The sequence below is a fragment of the Petromyzon marinus genome, chromosome 10 (genome assembly GCF_048934315.1).
Source record: "Petromyzon marinus isolate PM22_M1 ecotype Great Lakes invasive population chromosome 10, UKy_Petmar_22M1.pri1.0, whole genome shotgun sequence".
Lineage (NCBI taxonomy): Eukaryota > Metazoa > Chordata > Hyperoartia > Petromyzontiformes > Petromyzontidae > Petromyzon > Petromyzon marinus.
In genome coordinates, this window is record NC_133676.1 from 11,172,514 (window position 1) to 11,198,277 (window position 25,764).

At 45.2% G+C, this 25,764-nt stretch overlaps 1 protein-coding gene across 4 annotated transcripts in view; it reads right to left on the reverse strand.

Annotated features, from left to right (window-relative positions):
• LOC116940917 (voltage-gated delayed rectifier potassium channel KCNH8-like) overlaps nucleotides 1-25,222 on the reverse strand; it is a 122,594-nt gene extending 97,372 nt beyond the window's left edge. The window contains exon 1 of one of the 4 annotated variants that reach the window (XM_032951297.2): nucleotides 24,429-25,222. In XM_032951297.2, the coding sequence (XP_032807188.2) occupies nucleotides 24,429-24,437 (9 nt within the window). In that variant the 5' untranslated portion in view covers nucleotides 24,438-25,222. Of the gene's footprint in view, nucleotides 1-16,400; nucleotides 23,253-24,428 lie in introns of those variants that run through there. The other 3 variants (XM_032951292.2, XM_032951293.2, XM_032951296.2) reach the window with 3 other exon arrangements.
• Between the last annotated feature and the right edge of the window lie 542 nt (nucleotides 25,223-25,764).

Here is a 25,764-nt window from a genome sequence, read left to right on the forward strand (position 1 = left end):
TGGGCTGTGCATGTACACACGTGCACCGACGATGTTCGGTGTTCATCTATAACACGGCACGTAGTAGAGTCAAATGGTTCTACCATTGGGCATGCATGTCCGGGGTAGATGTGCAGAAGCTCCTTCCTTTACGCACCGGCCTTGTGCGGCGCTGTCATAGAATGCGTGCATCGGGTTTTATTGGCGATTATACGAGCTCGCGCAACGCAAGCGAGGCTATGCAATGGTTTTAATATCCTGCTATGAATGCATTATGACCAAATATATGCACGTGCTTGACCATAAAAGTGGTGCTCCACACTCGGAGAGGTTAAGAGGAGGTCACCCAGCTCAGTTCCTACAAATTGCTTGCACGTCAGCAGCGTTAACCCCGAGCAAAGGCACACACAAGCGAACACGCATGCATACACGCATACACACGCACACACCTTTTTACCATAGTAAGGAACACTTGCCTTCACTGTTTCTGCCACAGACATCCAGAGCCGTTAATCAGAATACTCGTAGCTGTCTGAATCTTGTTTATGAGCCGGACTCATTTACCTACCATAGCGTTGTCTATAATAGTGATATGCTGCGTACTGTACATGTACAGCCCTTTGTAAATCGACTATTGAATGAGGGCATGTCATGCCCTGAGGGATCCTGGGAGATATTGGACTATACTTCACCGTGCCAGTCGGTGTGGCTTGGTAAAGGCTGAAAGCATAAATGTGGAAGCACAGAAGTACAGTGCAACATTAGATGTTGATGTACTGCCCACTGCTGCCTATCACATAGCCCCGTAGCCTTTAGCAATCTGCGGTGCATGGTGGTCACCCATCCAAGCACAATCCAGACTCAAGCCTAATGAGCTTCCGAGATGTGATGAGATTGGAAGCTTTCTGGGTGATTTGGTCACATAGGCTTGGTGTGTAATGCATATTTATTCAAATTGTGAGCTATGATATACTGTATGTAATATCATCGTGTTTTTATTTTGTAAAATGGTTAAATTGTGGGGGGGGGGGGGGGTTATTGATTAATTGTTTCCATTGTAGAATTTCAGAAAAAATAAGTGCGGAAATATTTAAAGAGCACAGAAAAACCTTGAATATTTTGTCGTGGTTTATAATCACGCAAAAAATAATTTCTCGAAGCACTGGTCTACAACATTATTTTAAAAAAATACACCATCGCGCAGAATTTCACGGTGCGTGGTGCTTGCGATTCTGCATGAGGGCACTCACGACACTGAAAACAAATAGGGGATCCTCGTGTTCCCAGTACGGCGTGTGTATTTGGACAGTCGGGTTCAAGTTTCAACTTTATTTTGTATGACCAGGGGATAACCCAGAAATAGTCTAATTTGCAAGAGTCACCCGGGGGCATTGGTCTGCCGGTAGGGGGCGGACGTTTGCTGAGAATTTTATAAATGGGAAAATTTGGACCTTGATGCCGGCACACAACGGCCTACTCTTACACAAAATGGCAGGGAACCTTCCAAGTCCACCGTGAGGTAGCCGCGCGCTACCGCTAGGCAATGTCACCATCCAAAGGGTGGTGCAGTGGTAACACTTTTGTGCCTCATGGCAAGAAGGGTCTGGGTTCGATTCTCTGCAGAGTTTTATGTTCTCTCCCAATTCTGCATGGGTTTCCGCCGGATCCTGCGGTATCCTCCCATAGCTAAAACAATAATAAAACAAATGTAACTGGTACTTGCCAAATATCCCAATGCTGAAAAATCCCCTGCTAACATTACTCAATTGGGATTACACATGGTAACATCACCCCTTCTGCAAAAACTGGACAGGACCCTCTTGAAAAGAGCCTTGAGACTTAGTGAGACTTTCCTGGGTAAACAAGTGTAATAACAATGTTGTTTCCATTGCATCAGAGCCCCTCGCTAGCCCATGGATAAATAATTTGTTCTACGGTATGGTAATTAAATTCCACCTGGAAAAAGACATGTGCGGATTGAGGAGGAACCTCTGTGATGGAGGTTTGCTGCACAATTTATTGAGTGAAATAAACGTTCCAAGATCAAATTACACACACACACACTCCATAGTGTTTGGGGATTTAAGAGCCAGATTTGATTATGTAGGTATGTCAATCCATTGAAGGTGCGAATTTACATACAAGCAGTTTAGTGAGTTATTCTTAAATTTGCGAGCAAAGGTTGCGATTTAATTTAATTTAAATTACATTGACTGTTAATTAATTTACTTTACATGCACGCAGTTTTAGCTGCTGGAACACAGAGTATTGAAGATTCTATGACAAAAAAATTCCCAAGAGAATGTTATTGTGCAAAATTTGGTTGTGTGATGATTACTTATTTAATACTGATATTTGTTGTTACAAGTCTTCCCAGATCTCTATTTTAAAATAAAAATAGATTTTTGCCTGATTCTACAGGACACAGCAGTGGAAGAGGAACATGGGTTGGATCGGTATCTTTTTCTCCAGAACTTGCCCGGGCTAACTCTGAACTGGCAATACTGCACACACAGAGCCAACCCATGCAGCGCTGAAAATAGTTGCTATTTAAAAACAAACAAAGTTTACATTTGTATTCCAGATGGAGACGATGGCGCCTGCTGTGTTGGCATGTGTGTGTTAGCGCACGTGCGCTGCATATTGATGCGCCCGCTCGCATATACGCCGTTGCGCGCATTTTCAGTGCGCATCAACGGCGGAAAAATTACCTTCTGCAGCGACGCCATTCGGTTCAGAGGGCTGACGTGGACAGTTCAGACGGCTGATACGCGTGACAAAAAGGCCAGAATGCCGAAAATACGTTCCGCAGCTATTTCACGGCACAGCGGTGGCATTAATAAGCCATCTCCCGGTGATGTTGTGCACACGCTGGCAGATGGGAGGCCATAAACACGCTTCCGTATGAAGATTACGGCGTTGACAATCTAAGGCAGTGGCTATGATGTCATCGGTCTGTGTCAAATCCAATACATGTATATTGTAAGCGCGCGCGTGATTATCAAAACAAGTACACCAAAAGCGAGAAATCGATGTCGCTAATGACACGCGCACGCGGAGAATGAATGGTCAATCCATTAATTCGCAACATCGATTCGAAATAGAGCAGGCGATTTCGGAGCATAAAATGTTTTTCGCTATGTCTTAATTCAAATGAGCAGCCGTTCATCACGACATATATATTAAAATGATTGATGGTGTATGTTTTTACGCACAGAGGAGTCGGGCTCATCGTCTACAGAGCATATTTTTGATTAACACAGACTTTGCCAAAACGCCATTTGTCTCGCGTGATATATGGAACCATTTGGGAGCCAAGTAATAATTTCCGAATTCATAATTCTAAGTAGTGTTGATCTAACACAGCGGTTCTCTTACTAAGTCAAGTTGCGTAGCGCTTAATGTTGTAGTTGGTTAATGCTAGCCTTCTGCAAGTCTACCTCTGTGTCATCGATTAATCTTCACATCCACTGCTCAAGGTGGAAGGTTGTTCGACAAAGTGTCTGCCTATTCGGCACACACGTGCACGATTATGCACAACACTCACACACACTTGTCTCCCGAGTGCTGCTGTTAAATAACTACACTAGTTACTCAATATAAAACTAGTCAGTCTAAAGGAGGACCAGGCCAAGTGTGTATTCCAGTCACTACTGGCGGTAGTGTGCGTACTGTAAAAGAGAGAAAATAAACCAGTGTTACTGGGGCAGCAGAGCAGTGCACTAAAGACTGTCACGACTCCCACTAAGCCTGCCTGTGTGTACAAGCACATACAACAATACAAGACAGAGATCACTCATGAAAACCTCATAATGTTGGGGCATGTGACTTTAGCGAGCGCCTATTAAAACTGGCGCATCGCTTGAAGGATGGTCTGGTCGACATAATTCCTGGCTGTCTTTGTCTCCCCATTGCTAATGCTTACACGCACCACACCAGGTACTCATTCAAGGCTGCGTCGCATTTGGGGATGCCCAGTACCTGCTCACATATCACTCGCCACTGATGTTAGCCATGGCTGGCAATTGAACGCAGTTTGCTGGGTTCGTATCACAACGCGCTAACCGATACACCACGATTCCCCATACGCAGATGCAAAGGCAACACGCGTATGTGCATGCGCCTCCGTTCATTGGCACACATTAAAAAAAAACCGCACAGACACTTGCTGACTCCCGCAAAAAAAAGACCCAGAGCTTGGTTGCGGCAAGGAGTCGTATATCTGTCCAGCAGTCTCCCCGCTTCTCTTCCCGACTGTCCCTCCCCCCGCCCCCCGTCGCCCGCGTCTTCACGGCTCTCTCTCTCTCGTCAGTCACTCCACCACCACCACCACCACGACGTCGCTATCACTGCAGCGGGTGCGCAAAGTCATTTTGCCCGCAGGAATACGCCGCTGGTGAGAGCTCCGTCAGTGCGTAATGATGCCGTTCGTTTTTTTTTTTTAAAAAAAACCTCCGACGCGCACCGTACGCGGGATCCTGCCAGCATCTTCCACTTCATAAACACTCGCTCGCTCACTGAACCCTGCGCCTGTGATCGCGCGGCTCTGGCTGATGGCTCGCGGCCGCTGCAGAGAGGAGTGCATGCTTGCGAGCTGACACCGTCATTCATGGCCTCTTGCTCATTTTGGGGCATTGTCAGCGGCGCCGGCGTAGCTTTCAAGGCTCTGCCCGAATTTCAAAGTCACTCATTTCGGGGAACACATTTTCAAAGCGTATAAATTATTGTTTTCGTTATATTAGATTGCATTGATCTAAAATGAAACGTACGGGGATTATTATGAACGACATAATTATTCATAATTATATTCATGAGAATTTTCAAATAAATGGTTTATAACAACGGCCATCTAAAAATGTTGGTAGGAGCAACTGCCCCTTGTGTGCTTATGGACGAGATTGGTGGTGAAATGGCATCCAAAGGAGTGAACGCATCCAAGAAGACGATCACTGTGGAAATTGAACGGTGAGATTAGTTCATCTGCAGGAGCGAGATGGATGGTGGTGGCACTGGACTGTGAGGGATGGCAACGATGTGGAGAGGCCTTCGTCCAGCAGTGGATAGGACTATGGCTGATGCTGAAGGTGCTGATGATGAACTGCCCCTTTTGCGCCCCCCTCCATCTCCACCAGGTGTGTCTCTGTTCTTGAGTGTGCAGGCAATGCAAGTGCACCAGGCCACATGGCCCAGAGGGTTCCAGTCCCCCCCACACACCCCCTCCCAGGTCATTAATGTGATTTTGGACAGGGGGCTCCATTTCACTCCTTGCACTACTAACCATGCCAGCCATGCCACACCACTTGGGCTAACTTATCTTGAGACGCTACCGAAATCCCAATTGCTGTTGCTTGGCCTGCGGTGGTCAATTCAAACCCCTTTCCCAGGTGCGTGACATCTGGAGAGGTTTGGTGACACCAACCAACAGAACTTTTAAGTCCGCGCTCGCTCAGTGTGTTCAGCGTAAGGACGACGTGAACAGCTCGGCAATCACTGCTTGCTTGCAGTAAAAAAAAAAGAATACGGTCAATCAACCGCCTTTATCCAGGCAGGCGAGAGCCGCCCAAAGAGAGCCCATCGAGATATAGTATCTCAACTTCACTTGGACAATCGTATAAAGGGAGATGCGAACTATGGCGCCCGCGTATAATAGTCTACGCTTGTATCTGATGTTCCCTTCGCAGCCAGCCAAGATGAAGCAGGATGACACTATGCGCAAGCAGTGAGGCAAGAAATGCCAAGGGAATTTTTGCTCGATCGCATTTTCGATTTTCGACACGGAGGAGGCAACTTATTTCTCGGAGGGGTGTAGGGGAGGGGGGGGGGCGACAATGCCTCCGCTGCTCTTCCCGTCGCCGCACGGCTGAGTGCGATCACGGTGGTCTTTAGTAGTTATGAACCGTCGACGTCAGACAAACAGGCTGCTGATCCGCGAAACCATCTGACGGCACACCGATGTTTCAGCGTGCCCACCCGTCAATTGAATTAGTCGCGCGCGCTAAGGCAACACAACTGATCGAAGGCAACGTCTCGCGTCAAAGGAAAATTGCCGCGGCGCGCGAGCGGCTAAACGTGGCGCGAAAACGCGGCAAGCCTGGGAAGTAAATGTGAAGGTGCAGGTCCTGCAATCTCCTGCTCACACTACTGCTGGCATCCGCTCGAGGAGGAGTCCCCCAGCGCCCCCTGCTCCCCCCCCCCCCCAGGATGGTATTAGGAATATTCATCCCAGCTGGCGGGACACGTCATGAAAGACATGAGAATCCACACGTGATCCCACTACACAACACCTGCTGGTCACCTAATACGAATGAGACGGTACATATTTATTCTGCTGGGTAGACAGAGGCGAAGGGATTTAATGAGTTTGCCCATTGTTTCAGCTTCGACGCTGGAAGATCGAATCGGCGAAGTCGGCATTGCTCGTCCAGCTCGCTTTCCATTACGCCACGGTAGGATCCGTGGCGTAATGTGGGGAAGACACCCATAATATTGCACGCCGTGAATAACGTCTTAACGTTACGCTCTTTATGACTGCCATATTAAACGTCACGTACAAGCACTCCCATTATGGGTGTTTCACCTGAAATAAAATAAAAACACGCAAAGTTATGGAAATGAAATGAGTACTCTTAGCATGGAAATTGTTAACGCCCCTCTGAAATGTTATCTGTGTGCGCCACTGTGCCACGCACATGTCTTTTCACGGCGGCTCGCTGCCATAAGGAACTGAAGCCCACACAACAACATACGGAGCATGGCTCTCAGGTTTCTCGCGACACTTTTGTTTGCCATGGATGCACAGTATCACGAGGCGGCTTTTGCCGACAAGGTTGGGTTTATCTGACGCGTAAAAATTGTACCTCGCACGGCACATTGATGAAGTGTCACGACGTTGGGTCAAGGGGCGATTTCAAGCAGCAATTCTTTTGAGTTTCGTTTGTACTCTCTCGTTCACATTTCCGCCTGTCCGTCATGTGTGTTCTGTCTCGTTTGATCTGCCTCGCTCAGTCTATTAACCTAACGATGCGTCTGTGTGCCAAAAATAATGTCAGTAATTTCCTGCTCAAATGAGCACTGAAGCAGTGCTCATCTACCGTTTACAGTGCTGAGTCAATGGTGGATATTGCACATCCCTCTGGCGGGGGTGAGTCTCTCAATAAAACGGTCACTTTTGACTTCCCCACAAAGCGATACTCGTTTTATCAGCCATAGAGGGATAATGGGCTAAGTTAACTCCCAACCAGGATTTGAATTCGCAAACAGCTCGTTCTACCACTGAGCCTTTTGTGTGCATTCACGTGCAGCAGTGGTAACACTTGGGCGTCACAGCAAATAGACCCTGTGTTCAATTCCCATCTTGGGCACCTTTCTGAGTGGAGTTAATACGTTATCCGCTTCTTCTACATGGCTTTCCTCCAGATTCTCAGGTTTCCTAAAAATAACCATTCAATATAGCTGGTATTGGCTAAACTTACAAGTACAAATTACTCAATTGGGATGACACATTGCTACATCACCCTCTCGGCAAGGCCCTCCTGAGATTCAGTGAGGATTTTCGGCGTAACAAGCAAAACAATACGCAAGATGCATGGGTCAACAGATGCATCACGACTATCGGGATCAATTAAAATTAATGCCTCTTGAGTAAATATTTGTATGCAAACATTTGATGATGAATACAGGTATACACTGGGAAGGAGTGGTGGGATAGCGGTTAGCGCACTGCGCAATGAGTCCAGCGAATTGAGTTTCAGTTTAATTTATTTGGTATAGCCCTGTGAGCCATTCGGCTCTTGCATTGGGTGCAACCGCAACAAACAAAAAACAAAAACATGAACAAGAAAACATCTTAAAGTGACTATGCGCAAACAGAAAAATCCAGGAAAAAATAGCAAAATGTTCCAGAAAAAGCACCGTACACCAACGCTGTGTGCAAAAATCGCATTGGGATGCAAGGCAAGTTGATTCCCTGGCCGCTGCTAACATCAGTGTCGAGTGAGATCGCAACTGGTTCTGAGCCTTCCGCCATACCTTACCAACCCCCACTCACTGGCGTGGTGAAGTATGGCAAAGCAATCATGATGACCAACAGGGCATTAGGTTTTAATTAAGCAGTGGAAAAACAAAACTACGTGTATTGTATTACTATCATAGATGTATGCAAAGAACGTTTTCATTTGATCTTGCCACATAAATCACAAAGAGCAGAATCCATCAGTCGCAATTTAAATGATAGCGTCCGGGTCACAACACCCACACAGTCCAACTGTGTCAGATTACTGTGAAATCCCCGACAATGATGTGCTGCGAGCATATGGAGTTCCCCTAAATAAAATGAAGGGATTGTCGACGCAGCTGTTTTAAATCAAGCACAGAGTATTAAATTATACTGCTCGCAGGAAATTACTGCCCATGAAATATCAACATTTATTTTTTCCATTACCATCAATGTAATCATTAACATGGCCATTGTTGTATTTGCACATGGCCCCCGACTATCAAGCCTGCGCCGTGAAGAGCGGAATATTTGAACTGAGTAATGAAACAAATTAAAGAAATGCAGGCCATTGCAGAAATGCAATCCCGCACTATGATGAAATATAGTTTCCATAAGTGTCTGCAATAAAAAAAAATGCAAATTTTCCAAGGAAAGCCCAGATGAACGCCCAATTAAACGAATATATGTAATCTAAAAGTGATTCACAGTTGCACATTCTAAAATTGCAACCTTTAAATATTCATGTTCCATTTCGAAATTTTATTACGGTACAATAGTTGACGCGATGGGTTTCTTCTTCCTCAAGGAAACAATTCACAAGCCAATTTGAGAAATTAACTCGTCAACACTAAATCTTAAACAGCAACGGGACCGCTGAGATTCTGACCGCGTATGATAATGATTAAATCTGACCGCGCGGCCTCGACCGAGCGGCACCCCTTGCCGTGACAGTGATTGCTTTCAGCAAGAACCGCTCGTGCGAGGGGTGACTATGTAGAGAAACCCAGCCCGGCAGCAGGTGGGATGGGAGACCTTTTAACGGAGGCACCACCTCTGTGCGCGCGACATCTCTCACGTGACGCACGGACACGCGCTAACCCCTGAAGATGGAATTCCGGGGCGGGAGGATCCTATAATAATAATAACCACGCACCCGAGGAATTTTCTATGATTCTAAAGATAGATTTTTGGTGGATGCTACATTCGCATGTAGCTTTTCACTCTGTTAGTAATTTCAGGAATTATCACATATTTTAAGGATGCGATTCTATTCAGGAATGGATTATTATTATCAGAATTTTTTTATCGTCTTGTTTGTATGGGTGAAAACTGCAGTGTCCGGAGAAAGCCATGCATAATAGAGGTGAAAATAAGAAGCTCTGCTCAAAATAGATCTTAAATACACAGTGCACATTGCACTGTATCTTTAACTATACAGCGCACGCTGCACAGAGAAACGGGTTTACAGATGACGCTCAAGGCAAGAGGAGGAGGACGGGGTAATCATTTAACAGTGTCACAATCTCAGTTATCTTCAGCATTCTTTCACCAGAGCTGAAATAATGGATTTAGCAAGGCGCAGAACTCCTCGATGTCGCACTGAAAGCGTGCGAAGATGTTCATCTGACGGTTACCTGCGTTGAAAAGAACGTTAGTAAGTGTTAATCACTGATTGAACTAATTCGCTAGCGTTCGGCAAAAGCCGTTGTACTAAAACCCTTCGCTTTGGTAATGGTTGTAGAAAATTAGACTTGCGATGCAGAGGTTGCTGGTTCGATCATCTGACGTTCTAGCTCAGCAGTTTAAGCAATGCGGGCAACTCTATTATATCTCGCCGCCTCTGTCCACCCAGTAGAATTAAGTGGGTGCACCACAGTCAGTCAATCTGCAGGTCGTAAAGTGTCGTCGGCGCACACAACTCTTTCCGGCACGTCTGTCCAACATAGAAGAGTAGGCCAAAATAACCTTTAAGAGGGCCTCTCTCTCACGAGCTGCATCGATTGGAGACCCTTCGGCTGGCAGCAATGCGAGCAATAAATTGTAGCGCGACACCTTCGCCACCTTTAACAAAAAAACAATTTTGATCAGTGCCATTGTGTGAGAAGAGTAAAAAAAAAGCACTGACTCTAGGTCCCACTTCAAGCTGAGTCACGTGAAGCACAGCAAGCCTTGTCCTGGCTCACTGCATCAGTGAGCGGACCCTGCGTGGCTGCCCACAAAGCAAGATGATATCTTCACTGTGAAGCAAATTGTTTCGAGTGATTCGCATGCAGAAAAATGCCAACCTCAGACTTCGTATTACTCCTGAATATTTTCTGTTGTGACGGAAAAATAAACTGACAAGTTTCATCTGGCGGACGTTTATCCCATGCCACATTTTGTCATGGGGTAGTGACGATGCCCTCCTTTGCCATCACTGGTTTTTAAAGAGACCGCGGTGAAAGTATTCCTATGCGCGCACAATAAACGAAAGTTGAAATACAGCTGCGTATATGACAATGCATGTACAAGAGCCCTTGTGCTCTCTGTGCCCCTACTATACAATAGGTACGCAGTATACAAGCACACACATCAACAGGAAAATGCAGACTGTTTGCAAGTGTGTGCAGTAGGGTTGCCACCTGTCCCGGTTTTCACGGACTTATCCTCTTTATTGAGGTAGCTGCTGTCCCTGGGAAATCTGTCAGTTTTCTCAGGATATTAAAGGTGCTATTTATTTATCCGTCGTGCGCTAATATGCCACTCACGACAATGTTTTTGCACATAGTTCTCCCCTCTTCCGGCATTGCGAGATATTTTTATTTCTGCGATGTCCCTGTTTTCTTTGTGACCTCGTGTGCGTGCCGTAGTTTTGGTCAGAAATCAGTGGGGAATGGAATGCGAAGACATTCACCCACGATTTCGGGGAACGCGCCACGGGCCGAGAGAAAACAACGCCTTTAATAATTCAACACCAACTTTCCACCACGACCGTGGCAATTCCCCACCGGTGTCGGCTTCCAGCAAGTGTGTACACAAGCTCGGCGAGTGAGTCTGAAAGCTCAGAATGTGGGCGTACAGTATGTGAAACGGTATTTGGTGGAGCCCTGAAATTTCTTGCTGACGCAACTGCTGCCAAAAAGGGCCTCTGCTCGAGGAAGTTCTAGATATACCCGTCTTTAAGGGATTTGGCCTGCTCTTTCACGCTGACCAGATAGATGTCTTAGGAAGAGATCGGAGTATCCACACTTTATCCAACCAGATACGACCTGCCGATCGACTTACTGCGGTGTACTCAATTATAGTGCTGGGTGGACAGAGGACGTGATTGCAATTCTAGCGTGCTGACAATTGATTGCTCCATGGCAGTATATCGTGTGGATGAACTTGACATGTAGTATTTCTTCAGCGAATTGTAGAAAGAAACAACGTTAGCTTTTATCAGGGCCTATTGTAAGCAAATGTGAACACTGACAATAGGGTTCTGTCAGGTATTCATGTAAGTAAACCGTATGGTGTTACTGGATACAGAGCCAAGAGTTACAACTGCCACTAATAATATGGCTTTTCCCCTTTTTTCTGGCAACAAAACTGAAACCTTTTTACAAGGATTCATATCTGCATTAACCACAATACCTGCAGTCAAAATGCAAACAAAAACATACTTTGATAATATATGCATTGTCCTTGAAACTGATTGTTTGCATTTTGACTGCAGGTATTGTGGTTAATGCAGACATGAATCCTTGTAAAAAGGTTTCAGTTTTGTTGCCAGAAAAAAAGGGGAAAAACCCTATTATTACATTTTGGTACTGGCAAAGGAGGTCTAATGATGTAACTGCCACTAAGTTGGATACAGAGCTATGATTACCATTCTTATTTTATTACTGACCGTGTGTAGATTTAACACTGACCAAAGTCAGATTGACACGGAACATTGGTTGTCTCTAACCTTTGTTAAAATAGGCGTTGGTTTTCACAAACAACCAGTCAACTCAACAGCAGTTGAAGAACGTCTTTAAACGTTGAAGCTTACAATTGTTTTCATGCTATTCTTCTTTCACTGCCATTAATTATAGCTGTCTTATCACTTTTGAAGATATGCATGACAATTCCATCAATGTATTTGTAATAATATTATAATTTGTCTTAATGTACAGCCTTTAATAAAACCACTGCTGAATTAAGACCTCCGCACGCCATGTCAAGCATGGGGGAGGGGGGGTGACCATACTTCACCATGCTGGTCAGTACGAACTGGGTGAAGGATACAGATATTACTCTCCACTGATGCTAGCCGCGGATTTGAATTGAACTCTGGTTACCAGGCTTACAGCACAGGGTTTTAACCCCTGCACCACTGCTACCCCTACCTGAAAGTGTATTAGCATTATATACACACTGTTTCTTATACAAAGCAAGCAATATGTCATCTTTACAAAGCATTATATTTTAGGTATCAATGAAATTTATTTTTTAATGGGGGCATCTTCTGCTGGAACTATTCTTAAGTTTCTGCGATACTTCATGACAGTTTCCCGATTGCTGATGCAACCGAACTGGATAGAATTACTGTATTCCATTAACTCCCAAGTGCTTGTACATTGTGTGGTTTTTTGTTCTTCTTTATTTTTACAATGTGCTTCGAGGCTTTTTGTGAAAAGTTTTGTACAAACTGAAATATTGATGACTGATGACGTCATCTCTCCAAATGAGTTTCTCCTTTCTCCTGAATGGACAATGCGAGACAGCGCGACGTCAAGTATTATTATTCCTCTGCTTTTATTCACGTGGCTGTTTAATATTTAGATTCCACACGTGACGGGACATACAGACACAGGCACACACTGCACATATACTGCATAGGGGGGGGGGGGGGGCGTGACACAGTGGTTATCACACTCTGCAGTTATGATCCCGCGTAACCAGGTTCATAGCTCTAACGTTCATCGCGAGTGCCAGATAGCACTCGCCACAAACGAATAAGGGGTCGTCCATAAATGACGTCACGCACCTAGGGGGGGGGGGTCAAACATTTGTGACGATGTGTGACGAGGAGGGGGGGGGGGGGTTGAGAAATGTGACGTCACATCAAAATGCGCAACTTTAAATAAATATAGACAACACGTTCTACTTAATTAAATATACTTTTTAATAAATGTTTTCTCCTACAACATCAGAGTGCAGCGCCACATTAAATACGCACTACAATGACAATAGTCCAAAGCGATTTGAAACATGTTTTATTTTTGGGGGGAGAGGGGGGGGGCAGAGCTTTGTGACGTCATATTTGAGGGGGGTCTGACTTTGTGTCACGCCGTGTGACGAGGGGGGGGGGGTCAAAAATCGTCCAAAATTGCGTGACGTCATTTATAGACGGCCTCTAACATTAGTGGCCAGTAACCTTCACCAACCCGCACAAATGCGATCAAATGACCCCCACAATCCGCATGGAGTAGGGGGTGGATTGGCAAAAGGGCTGTACATGTACATTATGAAGGAGGTGTTCTCGCTACATCTCTCTGATTTAGATCGTGCGATGCCATATAGGCAATATGGTTTTCATTTGTCCTGGTTTTCCCAAGATTAATCTCTTTATCAGATAGCTTCTGTCCTGCAAACATCTGTAAGTCTTCTCAGAGTCCCATTTTTTTTGTCAATTGTGTAACAACAATGATAATAATAATGATAAGACAGCACCTCTTTCACTTTCCTGATGTATTATTTTCCCATGGTATGCCCCTGTTTTCCTTTGCACCACCAAGGTGGCAAGCCCGAGTGAGCAGTAAGCTCTGGTTGCCCCAGTCTCCATCAGCAGCTGAGTTGTAGACCCATTGGATGCTACCATGGAATGACAATCCAGGCTGTGATACGTGCGCGAGGCACGCGTGTACACGCGAGCATTATGCCCAACACTAGCGGTGGTATTGTAAATAAGCACCCGTGTGGGAATTAGTAAAACATTATTGGCGAGCCTTCGAGCACACGCTGTACCCTGCCAACAACAATGTGGCCGTCTAACAACGTCCCGCCGCCCTCTCGGTCGAGCTGACGTCATACTATTAACGTTGCCGTCAACAAAATAACCTCAGAATTCGCAATGTTAGGAAGTAAAGTGGTCATTTTGTTTAATCGCTGCGCGCACTTCTGCTGCGCCGGTGACATTTGCCAATGTCGCCGGAGTTGGAGGTGAACAATGGTAATCGGTGGTGGGAGGGAAACAATGGTAATCGGTGGTGGGAGGGAAACAATGGTAATCGGTGGTGGGAGGGAAACAATGGTAATCGGTGGTGGGAGGGAAACAATGGTAATCGGTGGTGGAGGTAAACAATGGTAATCGGTGGTGGAAGGAAAACAATGGTAATCGGTGGTGGGAGGGAAACAATGGTAATCGGTGGTGGAAGGAAAACAATGGTAATCGGTGGTGGGAGGGAAACAATGGTAATCGGTGGTGAGAGGTAAACAATGGTAATCGGTGGTGGAGGTAAACAATGGTAATCGGTGGTGGAAGGAAAACAATGGTAATCGGTGGTGGGAGGGAAACAATGGTAATCGGTGGTGGGAGGTAAACAATGGTAATCGGTGGTGGAGGTAAACAATGGTAATCGGTGGTGGAAGGAAAACAATGGTAATCCGTGGTGGAGGTAAACAATGGTAATCGGTGGTGGAAGGAAAACAATGTTAAATATAATTAATCGGTGGTGGAAGCACTGCTCCACTGCTGCTGCAGCACCATCCACCTTCTTACGCTGTCCACGAGAACCGCTCAGAGCTGTTTGATCATTTCAATCAACAGCATCGTGGCGGTGGCCGAGAAACTGGAACGTATCTTTTTGTTCGTGTGGCTGACTTGCAGCCAAACCGCTTTCTTTTCGTAAATCAATAACGTACAACATGATAATATACTATCCACAGCGCAAGCTGTAACTCTAACATAAAACGCGCTAATTATTCTTTATGAACCTCTTCTATTGAAAAAAATCCTTTAATCTCGTAAATAATGAATGTTTAACAGATTTCCTGCTGTTCTGTAATGCACATACACAAATACATTTCTGGCCAATTATGCAAGTGGCCGATTAAAAAAAAAATCCTATTAACAACGGATATCATGTTAAATTTCAAATGCAGCCTCTTCCCACACAATGTTTAAGCACATTAGGTCTTGATTATTAATGCACGTGATTACATGCCTGCAATTCACTGAATAAATAGCATTGCATCCCCAGGCGAGAGCAAGACATCATTACAAGGGCCCACAGAGACGCCCCACTCCGTCACACGCACGGACATAGGCTGACTTGCAAAGGGTGGGGTTTTTTTCATCTCTGTAGTACATGCATACAGTGGCTGTTGAGATTACAAGCATGCTGCACTCTTGCGCTAATTTGCTTGGTCGTAGGTCGAGGTCAATCCACTGCTGGAAAAAAGCCCCTCCCCCAAATCCACTGCCATTTGTGTAAATCATCTAACCTAGCTCGTGCATACGAGCTCATTCATCGGCTCCAATGTCCTCGGTTTAGAGACGTCATTATTTTTGACCATCGGACATCGTCCCATGTGGTCATGTGTCCTGCATTTGCCCACGTGCTTTTCTTAACCGTCCAAAATAATGCTTCGTCCGTCCTTATTCTGGACCCCAACGTTTGAAATGACAAGCAACACGCAACCTTTCCACTACAGTAACCCCATAGGCGCAAATGCATTACATTACAGATTAGATTGTTATTTATTCAATTCAAGTTGCTAACGGGGCGCTTCTAAATATTGATATTCATGAATTTTGTTAAAATTGCTCTGAGGGGTATATATATATTCTGCGGCAAACACATCGCAGCCATTCTGAATTCACTGCTGGATGAAGGCCTCTCCACGCAATGTGGAGGTGATGATGTTTTTCTTTTTACCACGCTGGTCAGGGTGGTTTGGTGGAGGGGGGCGGGATAGTACGACCAGTTCCGATATCACGAGTCACGAATGTTAGCCGTGTCCGGGAAACGAACTGGCTTCACCGGGTTCATAGCGCAACTCGTTAACCATTGTACCTCTGCTCTGCCAACTCCTGCATGAGCAGAGGGAAACCATTCTCAATGAAATTCGACGGACAGATCCTGATTCCCATTGCACGCATCCCATCCGAAATAGATAACTTCTTTAAACCAACAATAAGGCAGCATGTACAGATTGCTCTACAATTCTAACTTTTGGATGCAACATCGAACGTCCGTTGCCGACCTAATCAATGCCACTCCGCACATTCCCGTTCCGACGGCATCCGAGTTTGTCTGCCGAGCTCAGAGAAGACAGCACAGCAGCAGCAGCAGAAGAAGAAAAAGAAGCAGCGGCAGAAACTAACGACGAGTGGCTCTCTTTTTTTCGCGACAAGCCTGCGGAAGCAGCGAGGCCGTCACTTGGCAAAGCTCGCAAAAGATTGACGCTCGCTGACCTCGAGAAACCATCGGAGAGAGGGCCCCGGGATTATTTCTTCCACCTGCGCGCGACACAGAATGGGGGGGGGGGGGGACGACTCGTCCGTCCGCCTGTTGTGCGAGAACAAAGTTTGGCGACGGCGAGCGCCGTCTCCCCGGCAACAAGCCGCTCTGATGCCGCTTAAAGCGCTGCAGCTGCGCCCCAGCGGAGAACAAGAGGCGCGGTGGCCACTTACGCGGCGCGAGCTTCTCCTGCCAACGACGCAGCCCGATGGCGCTGGGTTAGCCGCGGAATCGCGCGCGCGCCAGAGGGCAGCGGTAGCGTAGTGGTAGCGTAGCGCAGCCGTGCTGCGCGTTACGAACCCGGCCACCCGAGTTCGATTCCCGCTCACGGCCGTTAACACCCTAAACCAGCCGTGGGTCTTCCCTGGGTCGACTTAGTTCCTTCCCTAGGTCGACTCAGCCTCAAATGAGTACCCGGTGCAGTGTGTGAACATCGCCACTGGGGAGACAAAGGCGGTCGGGCGTGGTGCTGGCCACCCACCTCCTCGTGTGCCGTGCCGGCCTTCATAGGTGCTCGCTAACAGCACTTGCCCCAACAGTATGTGCAGCCTATACGGGGAATCTTTGTCTTTGGCAGGGGCACATTGCAGGAAACGTGGCTGTCCACACATCACCTGAATGTTTGATACGACTAAAGAGAGCAGGAAAACTTTTTTTTTACAAATATGGTACTTTGTATTCATTCTATAAGGTGGCATTAATGACGATTATGCTGATGGCAGAATATTTCAATAAACAGTGGTGCATGGACAGTCGGCTCAGTATTGAGCCAGTAGTCAATCTCTGTGTAGATTTCATATCTGTAATTTAATGAACACCCATCAGGATGCATTCGTTAGTTGGACACCCTCCAAAGTGTGGCTGTGCTCCTGTGCGGACGGTCCACTTGCCACACCACAGCCGGTTTGTATTGGTATGAGTAATGTCCAAATCCCAGATTGGTAAATAACTCACTGCAAACTGACCAGCATGGCGAAATAAGGTATTTAAAAAAAAACCATGACTGAAACTGCATGAGGCGGAATGCATCCAGCAGTGGATTTAACAACGGACTGTACAATATCATTGAAGATAGACAACTGTCCAGCCTGCTTTCCACCGTGCCCTCACATCTCTGGGTTATGCGCCGTCGTAAGCCTCCTGTGACGGTAATCAGATTTCAGATGGATGATGACTTCTTGCTGCATTCGAAATGCCTCACTTGTGAAATAAAAGGCCCTCCTCGTGACAGTTGTGGAATTGTCAGCAATAAGCTGTCGCTGCCCTCCTCCATTCTACACCCATCACAACTCCTTCCCTCTCAAACACTTTATTGCCACATTATTATCCAAACCTCCAAGTTTCTTACCCTATCCTGACATGATGTTCCTAGAATCCTCAATCGAGTTACCTTGCTAAAGCCCACGCCTCTAATTAGACGATAACACGAACATCATTCCTAACTTAAGCGACAATATTTCTGACTCCAATAATTGGTCAATGGTGCTGTTGCATGCACGTGTTAGTTAGACATAACATATAATGGGGATAGATAGTGTACTAGTTAATGCACTCCGCTATGATCCTGGCCAACTGAGTTCGATTATCTGCCCCAGCTATCGTAAGTGGCATATGTTATTATAATCGGGTCTGTGCCTCCCCTAGGTCTATTCAGCCTGAATACCTGGTCCAGTGAGGAAACATCAACATAGACAAAAGTGACTGGGCATTGTACGGGCACAATAAACCCGTAGGGTGCTGGGCTGGCCTTAATAGGTGCTCGCAAATGGAAATTGCCCCAACAGTTGGTAAAAGGCTATAAGCGAAACTTTGTCATTGTTCACAGGGGCTGCCTTACAACTCGACTCCCTGTGTATCTCTAATCCAAAAGCCCTGCACTGCTGTTCAATGCATATTGCTCTTGTATTGTGTCAATTATCAGGCTAAAGATAACTTATTTAGGGAGCGAGGGCAGGTTGCTGTGTTAACTCGTGAGCTACCACAATATACGGTGCTAATCACCTCGTTGTGGTAAAGCTTTAATGAGGCAACTGAATGTTGAATGAATTTCAGGATCACCCCTAGTATGGCGTGAACAGGTGAGATAAATTTAGCGTGAAAGAAGCAGCTCGCGGGCATCATAAATTGTGACAATGTTATCTCTTTACCTTGTTCATGCCGTTTTCATACATCCACCATCACTCCGCTCGTTGAGACCATGGATGCTGAATATCTGACAAGTATTTGTTTAGACTACAAATAAAATCCAATTACTTACTCGTGTGTTCTTGTATCGTAGCTTCATACTATCTGAATTCCTCTTACAGCTTGGGAACAAGCATGAAGAAGTGATCATTGTCCATTTCAGCATGTGAGCCTTGCTGACGCATCATGTTGTCTTCTTCAGATCCTAAGGTCCTCCACTCACATGTCTGATCTGGATTCTTCCACCCCTTTGACGGATGAGCGTTCAGCTATTGTTGTCTTGAATTCTGGATGTAATTTAAAATTATTTATTCATGGCTTCTCATGCTGGAGACAATTCCGACCCTAGCCATAGCAACTGCTTATAAAGTAAAGGTAAAGATGCGACCTATAATGTCTTGCTCAAGCCACTTCCAGAGCAAGGAGCCCCCCCCCCCCCCCACCATGAGGGAGCTCTCGACCGACTCCTCCACCTCTTTTAGAAGAAGTGGAAGTACCCACATTTTACGCACGCCACAGGCAATCCTCCTGATCAACTAATTGAAATGCAAGACCTCTTGTTTTTTTTACGGATCACCAAGACAATTATAAATAGCCAAAATTTAGCATTAAACTGGGGGGAAAACTACGATAAGCTGGGTGTGTGACCCACTTGCTGCTAATGCTCAATTTGCTATTGATGCCCCCAGAGTCTGGAATGCTATTGCCAATAAACTGCAACTTGAATCGCTACCAATGAGATCTTCTCTCAAAACTGCTCTAGAGGAGTTGTACACCCCTAGCTGCCACTGCTATTCATTGGCGTAAAATAAAATAAAATGTTTCGCTCCGGATGACGCTGCAAAGTATTAGCTGTATTTTGATTTAGCGTGCTGATCTTAAAGGTGCATTGAAAAATGTGATACTCCGACCGATGCTTCTGTTGTTGTGGAGTAACTCATTCAGCCAGCTATGGCTCTAGGCTTTGGTGTTACATGTTATTTATGTAGTTTATTGTAAAAAATCGGTCACAGTCCTTGTGATCACTTTTACGTTGCAATTATGGCTTTATTTTTTGGTGATTTGGAAAACGTTTTTGGTTTGGACATGTTTGTTTTGTTGCAGTACGGAGTTAGACTGATGGCCTTAATCTAAGTTTTTGTGGTTGTTGTTGTTGTTTGACTTGCATCCCACTGGGATTTTTTGCACACAGCGTTGGTGTACGGTGCTTTTTTTCAGGAATATTTTTGCTGGTTTTTTTCATGGATTTTCTGTTTGCACAGTCACATAGTCACTTTAAGATGTTTTTCTTGTTCGTGTTTTTGTTTTTTTTTGTTTGTTGTGGTTGCACCCGATTCAAGAGCCGGATGGCTCACAGGGCTATACCAAAATAAACTGAACTGAACTGAATTTTTCTGTTTTGACAGCAGTATTACGACTCGGATTCTCCATGGCATACAGCTCTGCATCTGCAATGATCGCTGTAAATCCCGGCCCATTGTTATTTAGCAATGCATTACTGCAGCATACACAATGATAGAATGGATACTATGTTCACAGTACATCTTTGTATATTTAGGGACATTGTCACTGCACCTGTGCACCTGTGTTTGTTTCATTCACTCCATCAAGTGTGTATAATATTAATACCATAATAGGCTGAGTATGGTTTCAAAGGTAATCTAAACTTTACAAAACTCAATGCTATTTAAAAAAAAAGATGATTTCACAATATTTGATGTTATAAAAAACATAAATCAATGTAGTTTAATATCACTGTGATAGACGGGCATTTGCATTTGGTACAAGCTACATGTAATAAGTAAAGTGTGTCATATATAACAAGCTTCTTAGAGCGCCAAAAATATTCGGGGGCATTGAGGGGACATCGAGGGTCTTTCTAGTTAAATTACAATTCTGCATTGTAATGTTAATAATATTGTTGGCGTGCCTGACCGACTGAACGTTTGTTTTCTTTAAACATACTTTGTAAACATAATTTGATGCCTAAAGGTTGTGAACATGAACTCAAAAGCGCCGTGCCTTCTTTCTTTCTATCAAACATTTTCCTCACAATTCATCCTCAATGTGCTATTGGCGTCATGGCACGAGATTAAAAACTCGCAGAGCGAGCAGTACAACCCTTTGTATTTGAGAATGGTCCATGAAAGTGAATATCACAGAGCTGCCTCTGTGATCCCGTCAAGTGATCTTAATGTGCACAATGGAGGGAAGCACTTTCCCACCCATCCTGCTACAGATTTATATTTATCATATGACAAACATTATCTCATCTGGAAATTAGGCAAAATAAGTGCAAAATCAAATCGACATTATTTTTTGTGCATTTAAAGGTGACTGGGCTGAGACCATCAACAAACTACACTTTATGTATGTACGTATGTTGAACTTTTTTCCCACCGTACGTAGCCAACCATGATAATCAGTCAGTCCGTTTATTTCGGGTTAAGCCCTTTGAGTCAATAAACTATTTTTTAATGGCAAACCCAGCCAAAATGACTTCACAACCCAGTTTAATCATAGGTGGCCGCCTGGATTCTAGACAGACTCCAGAAGTGAGAACTCAGCTCCAGTTAACCTCTGAGTCACTCCAGCCACCTCACGCGATACTTTATTTAATTTAGAATGGAACTCTGCTATAGTGATATCTACACCCGCCTGCAATAGAGTTACAGCTTATGTAACATACATATTACAAACAAAATGAGCTAAGGATTTATAATGGTAATTTAGCCACCCTAATCAGACAAGTAAACCCACGAGTGATTTTCGACCAAATTAACGTGACTTACGAAATTCTGAATTAAATCTGCATGTTGTTGCACTGATCCATTGCGACTGGGCTGCACTGTTGGCCGTGCACCCCCGTGAACAGATCTGCAGTGAAGCTGTCTTCTGGGATAAATGCACATGCAGTTTCACTAGACACACTGGCTTGGTTATATCAGAAGGGGGGAAAAAAACCTCAAAGCTGCAGTGTCAACGCTGCGGCATTTTGTGATTCAGGCATTGCAGTGTGAATTTCGGCTGTGCACCAATGGCGATTTTAGCACAATACTCCAAAAGCCCTTGCTCACCCTGCCATCAACAATATCGTATCTACTCTATGGCAGTCCCCCACCACCCTCTCCAACTATAAGGTCCCTCTTGCATCAACAAACAAGGTGCTTCCTTTACGTTGTACTAATTTACTCTATTAGGGTACAACACAAGACCTAATAGCCATTCTAAATAATTACTTTACAAGAGACATTAGGTGTATGGGCACACTGCTTTATCGTTCAGAGTTGAATTTATGCTTGGTGCACCTGTGGATACAGTTCGCTTCTATATTTGTTTAACACGTTAAAATGAAATTTACCAAACGGTAATTTCTCATTTGTTGTCTGAATAGTTTGCAATTCAGTACCTCTGTTGTTCATCACGAGGCCATCGTGTTATTGTGATGCCAGTGTGATTGAACCGCTATCAAATACTTAAAAGACACTGTGAACAGAACACCTCCTTACCTAAAAATGGTTAGCCTGAAGCTTTTGCATTTCAATTGAGTGGCCATTCATAATACCTCTTTCAAAACTTGGATTGCTTGCACTCAGGTAAAATGCTGCAAGCTCTTTTTAAGACTTGATATTAAATCACTGTTATGTTTTGTTACGCAGATAGTTTCAGCTGTAGTGAATAATATAATGGATTTTGGTAGCCAGGCATGCTCGACAATGTACTGAAGAGAGATCTAATTTGCAAATGTCACAGTCACGAATGAGTTGTTAGATATCCTATGCATCCTTCAGACTGCATCAATGTAGGGACATTGTATACATGTCCTGCCATACATTTTAAGCCTGAAAGCAGATGGCAGCACAATAGAGGGCAGATCGGAGAGGTGAGGTGTTTGCACGCTTAAACGATTCACTTGAACGCACCCTTAACACTTTTCAGACGAGTCAGCGGTGCGGTAAATTAAACACTGATAAACCAGGAATAATTAGATGCTGGCAAAAAATGATGAAATTACATTCAAAAGCGTCATTATAAAACAGTTTTAATTTTTAGTGCAGGTGTACTAATGTGCGAATTTAAATTAATTTCGCATATAAGTAAATGTCCCAACAATAACATGTAGTCAACGGTAATGCGTTACTGTGTTTTCAGAGCTGAGCCAACTGACAAATATAAACACGCACGTTGGAGCAATCAGCGACGCGCACACCACGCACCCCTGTGAACGCATTGGATGACGAGGAGCCTCTTAAACGAGCAGAAAACACAACAGCCTTTTCAATCACAGCAGCAGCAGATATTAACCAAAAGTACAAAAAAAACATCACACACTAACATGGTTCTAGATCATAACTATAAGATGTCATAGCGACATCCCAAAAATACTGCACATTCACGTTAAAGCCTGCATTGTATGCTGGTTATACTTAAGCGAAGCCAGGAGCTATTTGGGTAATCACATGCAAGAACGTGCTTTAGTGGAGATGGGTTAATGTCCTCGCGTGAATGGCCATCATCTGGCCGTGACCAGGCATCGATAAACAATGCACCACGACCGCCTTGGGTTCCCCATGGATGCAGATGAAACAGTCGGGGTTAGGGTATAGGATGGGGGGGGGGGGGGGGGGATGGAGTCTGCCTTTCGCTTCCAAAGCGCTGCTCATTTATAGACTTGACAGCACACACGGGATACAATTCCGACCCTAGCCATAGCAACTGCTTATAAAGTAAAGGTAAAGATGCGACCTATAATGTCTTGCTCAAGCCACTTCCAGAGGAAGGACCCCCCCCCCATGCATTGTCCGCCTCTGTAATAAGCAGGGTTTGGGAACCCACATTTTTCTGGCTAGACAGACAAATGCACGACACGAAAATAACTTAGTCTCTGATCGTGTCCTACTGTTGCCGTGTGTTATTGCCCATCACAAGCCAGCAAACGCGTTGTTGCCAAACGTGTAATATTAAAACGATGACGGTGCATACCTAAAATGAGGCGAATGAGTGTCAATAATGTTTGCAACCGTACACGTCGTCCAATGTTAATGACAAACACGCACTACATTAGTGTAATAACCAGGGCTCAACAGATACAACGCGAGCATCTAATGTTATTACCCCCATTGAGACATTTCAGCAAAAGTAGGTATTACTGCACGCAATCGGATTGGGCTATATCGTTGCACACTGTATATACGCCGCACCGCCCGGGCGCTATCCATGGTACTGAATGCGAACGCCAATGGCCACTTAAGGGCTGCAGCATGGGGGGGACTTGCAAAGCTCAGCACAAAAAAACATGGTAACGTCTGTTGGTGACTCATTAGCATGCTTCTCCCTTCGTTGTCCACTTGCACGGTTTCAATAATGAATTGCATTTCGTTTTGTGTAACGTGTCAGCAACGGAAACGCGATCTGGGCATTTATAAAGAAAGAAAAAACATTGACCCGTCATTTCTTCATGTGCATCAACTATTGCCAGCAATGATAGGGTATACAATAAAACGCGACGTGCGTGTAAACACGAAGGTCTGCGAAATTAACTTAACATTTTACACATTTTGAAAAACCCCCACTATAGTTCAGCTTTTACTGTAGAATTACAAACACGCACTGCTATTGAGTACGGCAGGCTCACGTTTCACACTTAAACGTTCAGTCTCGCTGTTGCTGTTGTTTGCAACTTGCGCACACGCTGTAAAAAAATGGCAAATCAACAAACAAAACAACAAAACAATACATAAAACATCTCTGCCCGAAACAAAAACAAACGTAAAAAAAACCACGCACACTTGACTTACGTGTTCCATCAAACCGCGTTGCAATCGTGTCCAGGAAGGTATTCTGCGGGGCAAGCAATCCTTTCATCACTGGCATCTTGGTCCAATGTTCTGGGTGCAGCCATCAAATAAAAAGTGCTAATCTCGCATCCACGCGGACCGGGCACGGGTCCCGGAGAACCGACGGTGTCTCTCGCACTGGGTCAACCTCTCTGCGCTCCACGAACGCAGAAGTAAACACAGCGGCAGGGCGCATTACATCCTCACATCGCCGCGGCTAGTGCGTAGGGCACCGCTGGTGATCTGTGTTACTTTATTATAAAAAACAAAAGAGAAATAAATAAATAATTGTAGGGGTGGTAGCGGTGGTGCTAGGGGGATGGGTTAGGGGCTGTGGCTGTTTGCGGGGAGGGAAGCGGAGGAGGAGGAGGAGTGGGATGGCCAGTAGCACTAACACCGCGTGGACATAAACTGATCGTCGTCGGGTTGATGCGAGCTGGTGTGAACAAAAAAAAACCCTGACATGTATCTTGCGGCAACGAACGAGCTGTGGAGTGGTGCCCGATCAGCCCCGCCTCTTACGATTATAACCATTTTATGGAGCCCCTGCGCTAACACAAAAAGCCGGAGACCCGGTATCCAAGCGGAGCCTATGTGAGCAGCTGACATAATGCGCCGAGTCGGACTTAACCATTATGCGCGCCTCAGCCAACGCCGCCCACTTCTTGTGGTATAATTATAGCGTATATATATCCGTGTGCATTACACATTGGTTCGGGAGGGTATGCCAGGCATTGGAGGGCAGATTGCACGTTTTATTTTTTAACCGAAATGATGGTGCGAGAACAACACTGGTGAGGTCCACGCAAACAAAATAGGGTGCCGATGGTGTTGATGGATGGTGATGCATCTTCGGCTAGGAGACTCGCTAATGATCATTTGATGCACATGTGATGCATGAGACTTGGGTCCGATAGGCAAAAGTACTGGGGAGAGCGGGGATTGTAGCTTCCCAGAGCGAAGTGCATGTTGCCACTGGCTCATTCGACTCTGTACGCGCGGATTCGATCCATGCCGGGTGTTCAGGCATTACCACTTTGCACAACTGCTGAAGCCTTAACGCACTGACAGCTCTTCAATATCAGCACAAGTCTTATCTGAAGACACTGCAATGCGAGATTCCGAATTTGGTACCGCCACTACACCCATCCCCGGGAAGCTGTCGCGGTAGACTTGCAAATCAAAGGTCGGCCGATTCGATGAAACAATGGGCACAGTTAATCGATTAGCTGGTCACCCATGATGGGGTAAAATGTGGGTACTCCCACTTCTCCCACAACGTCTGGCACGTGTGGAA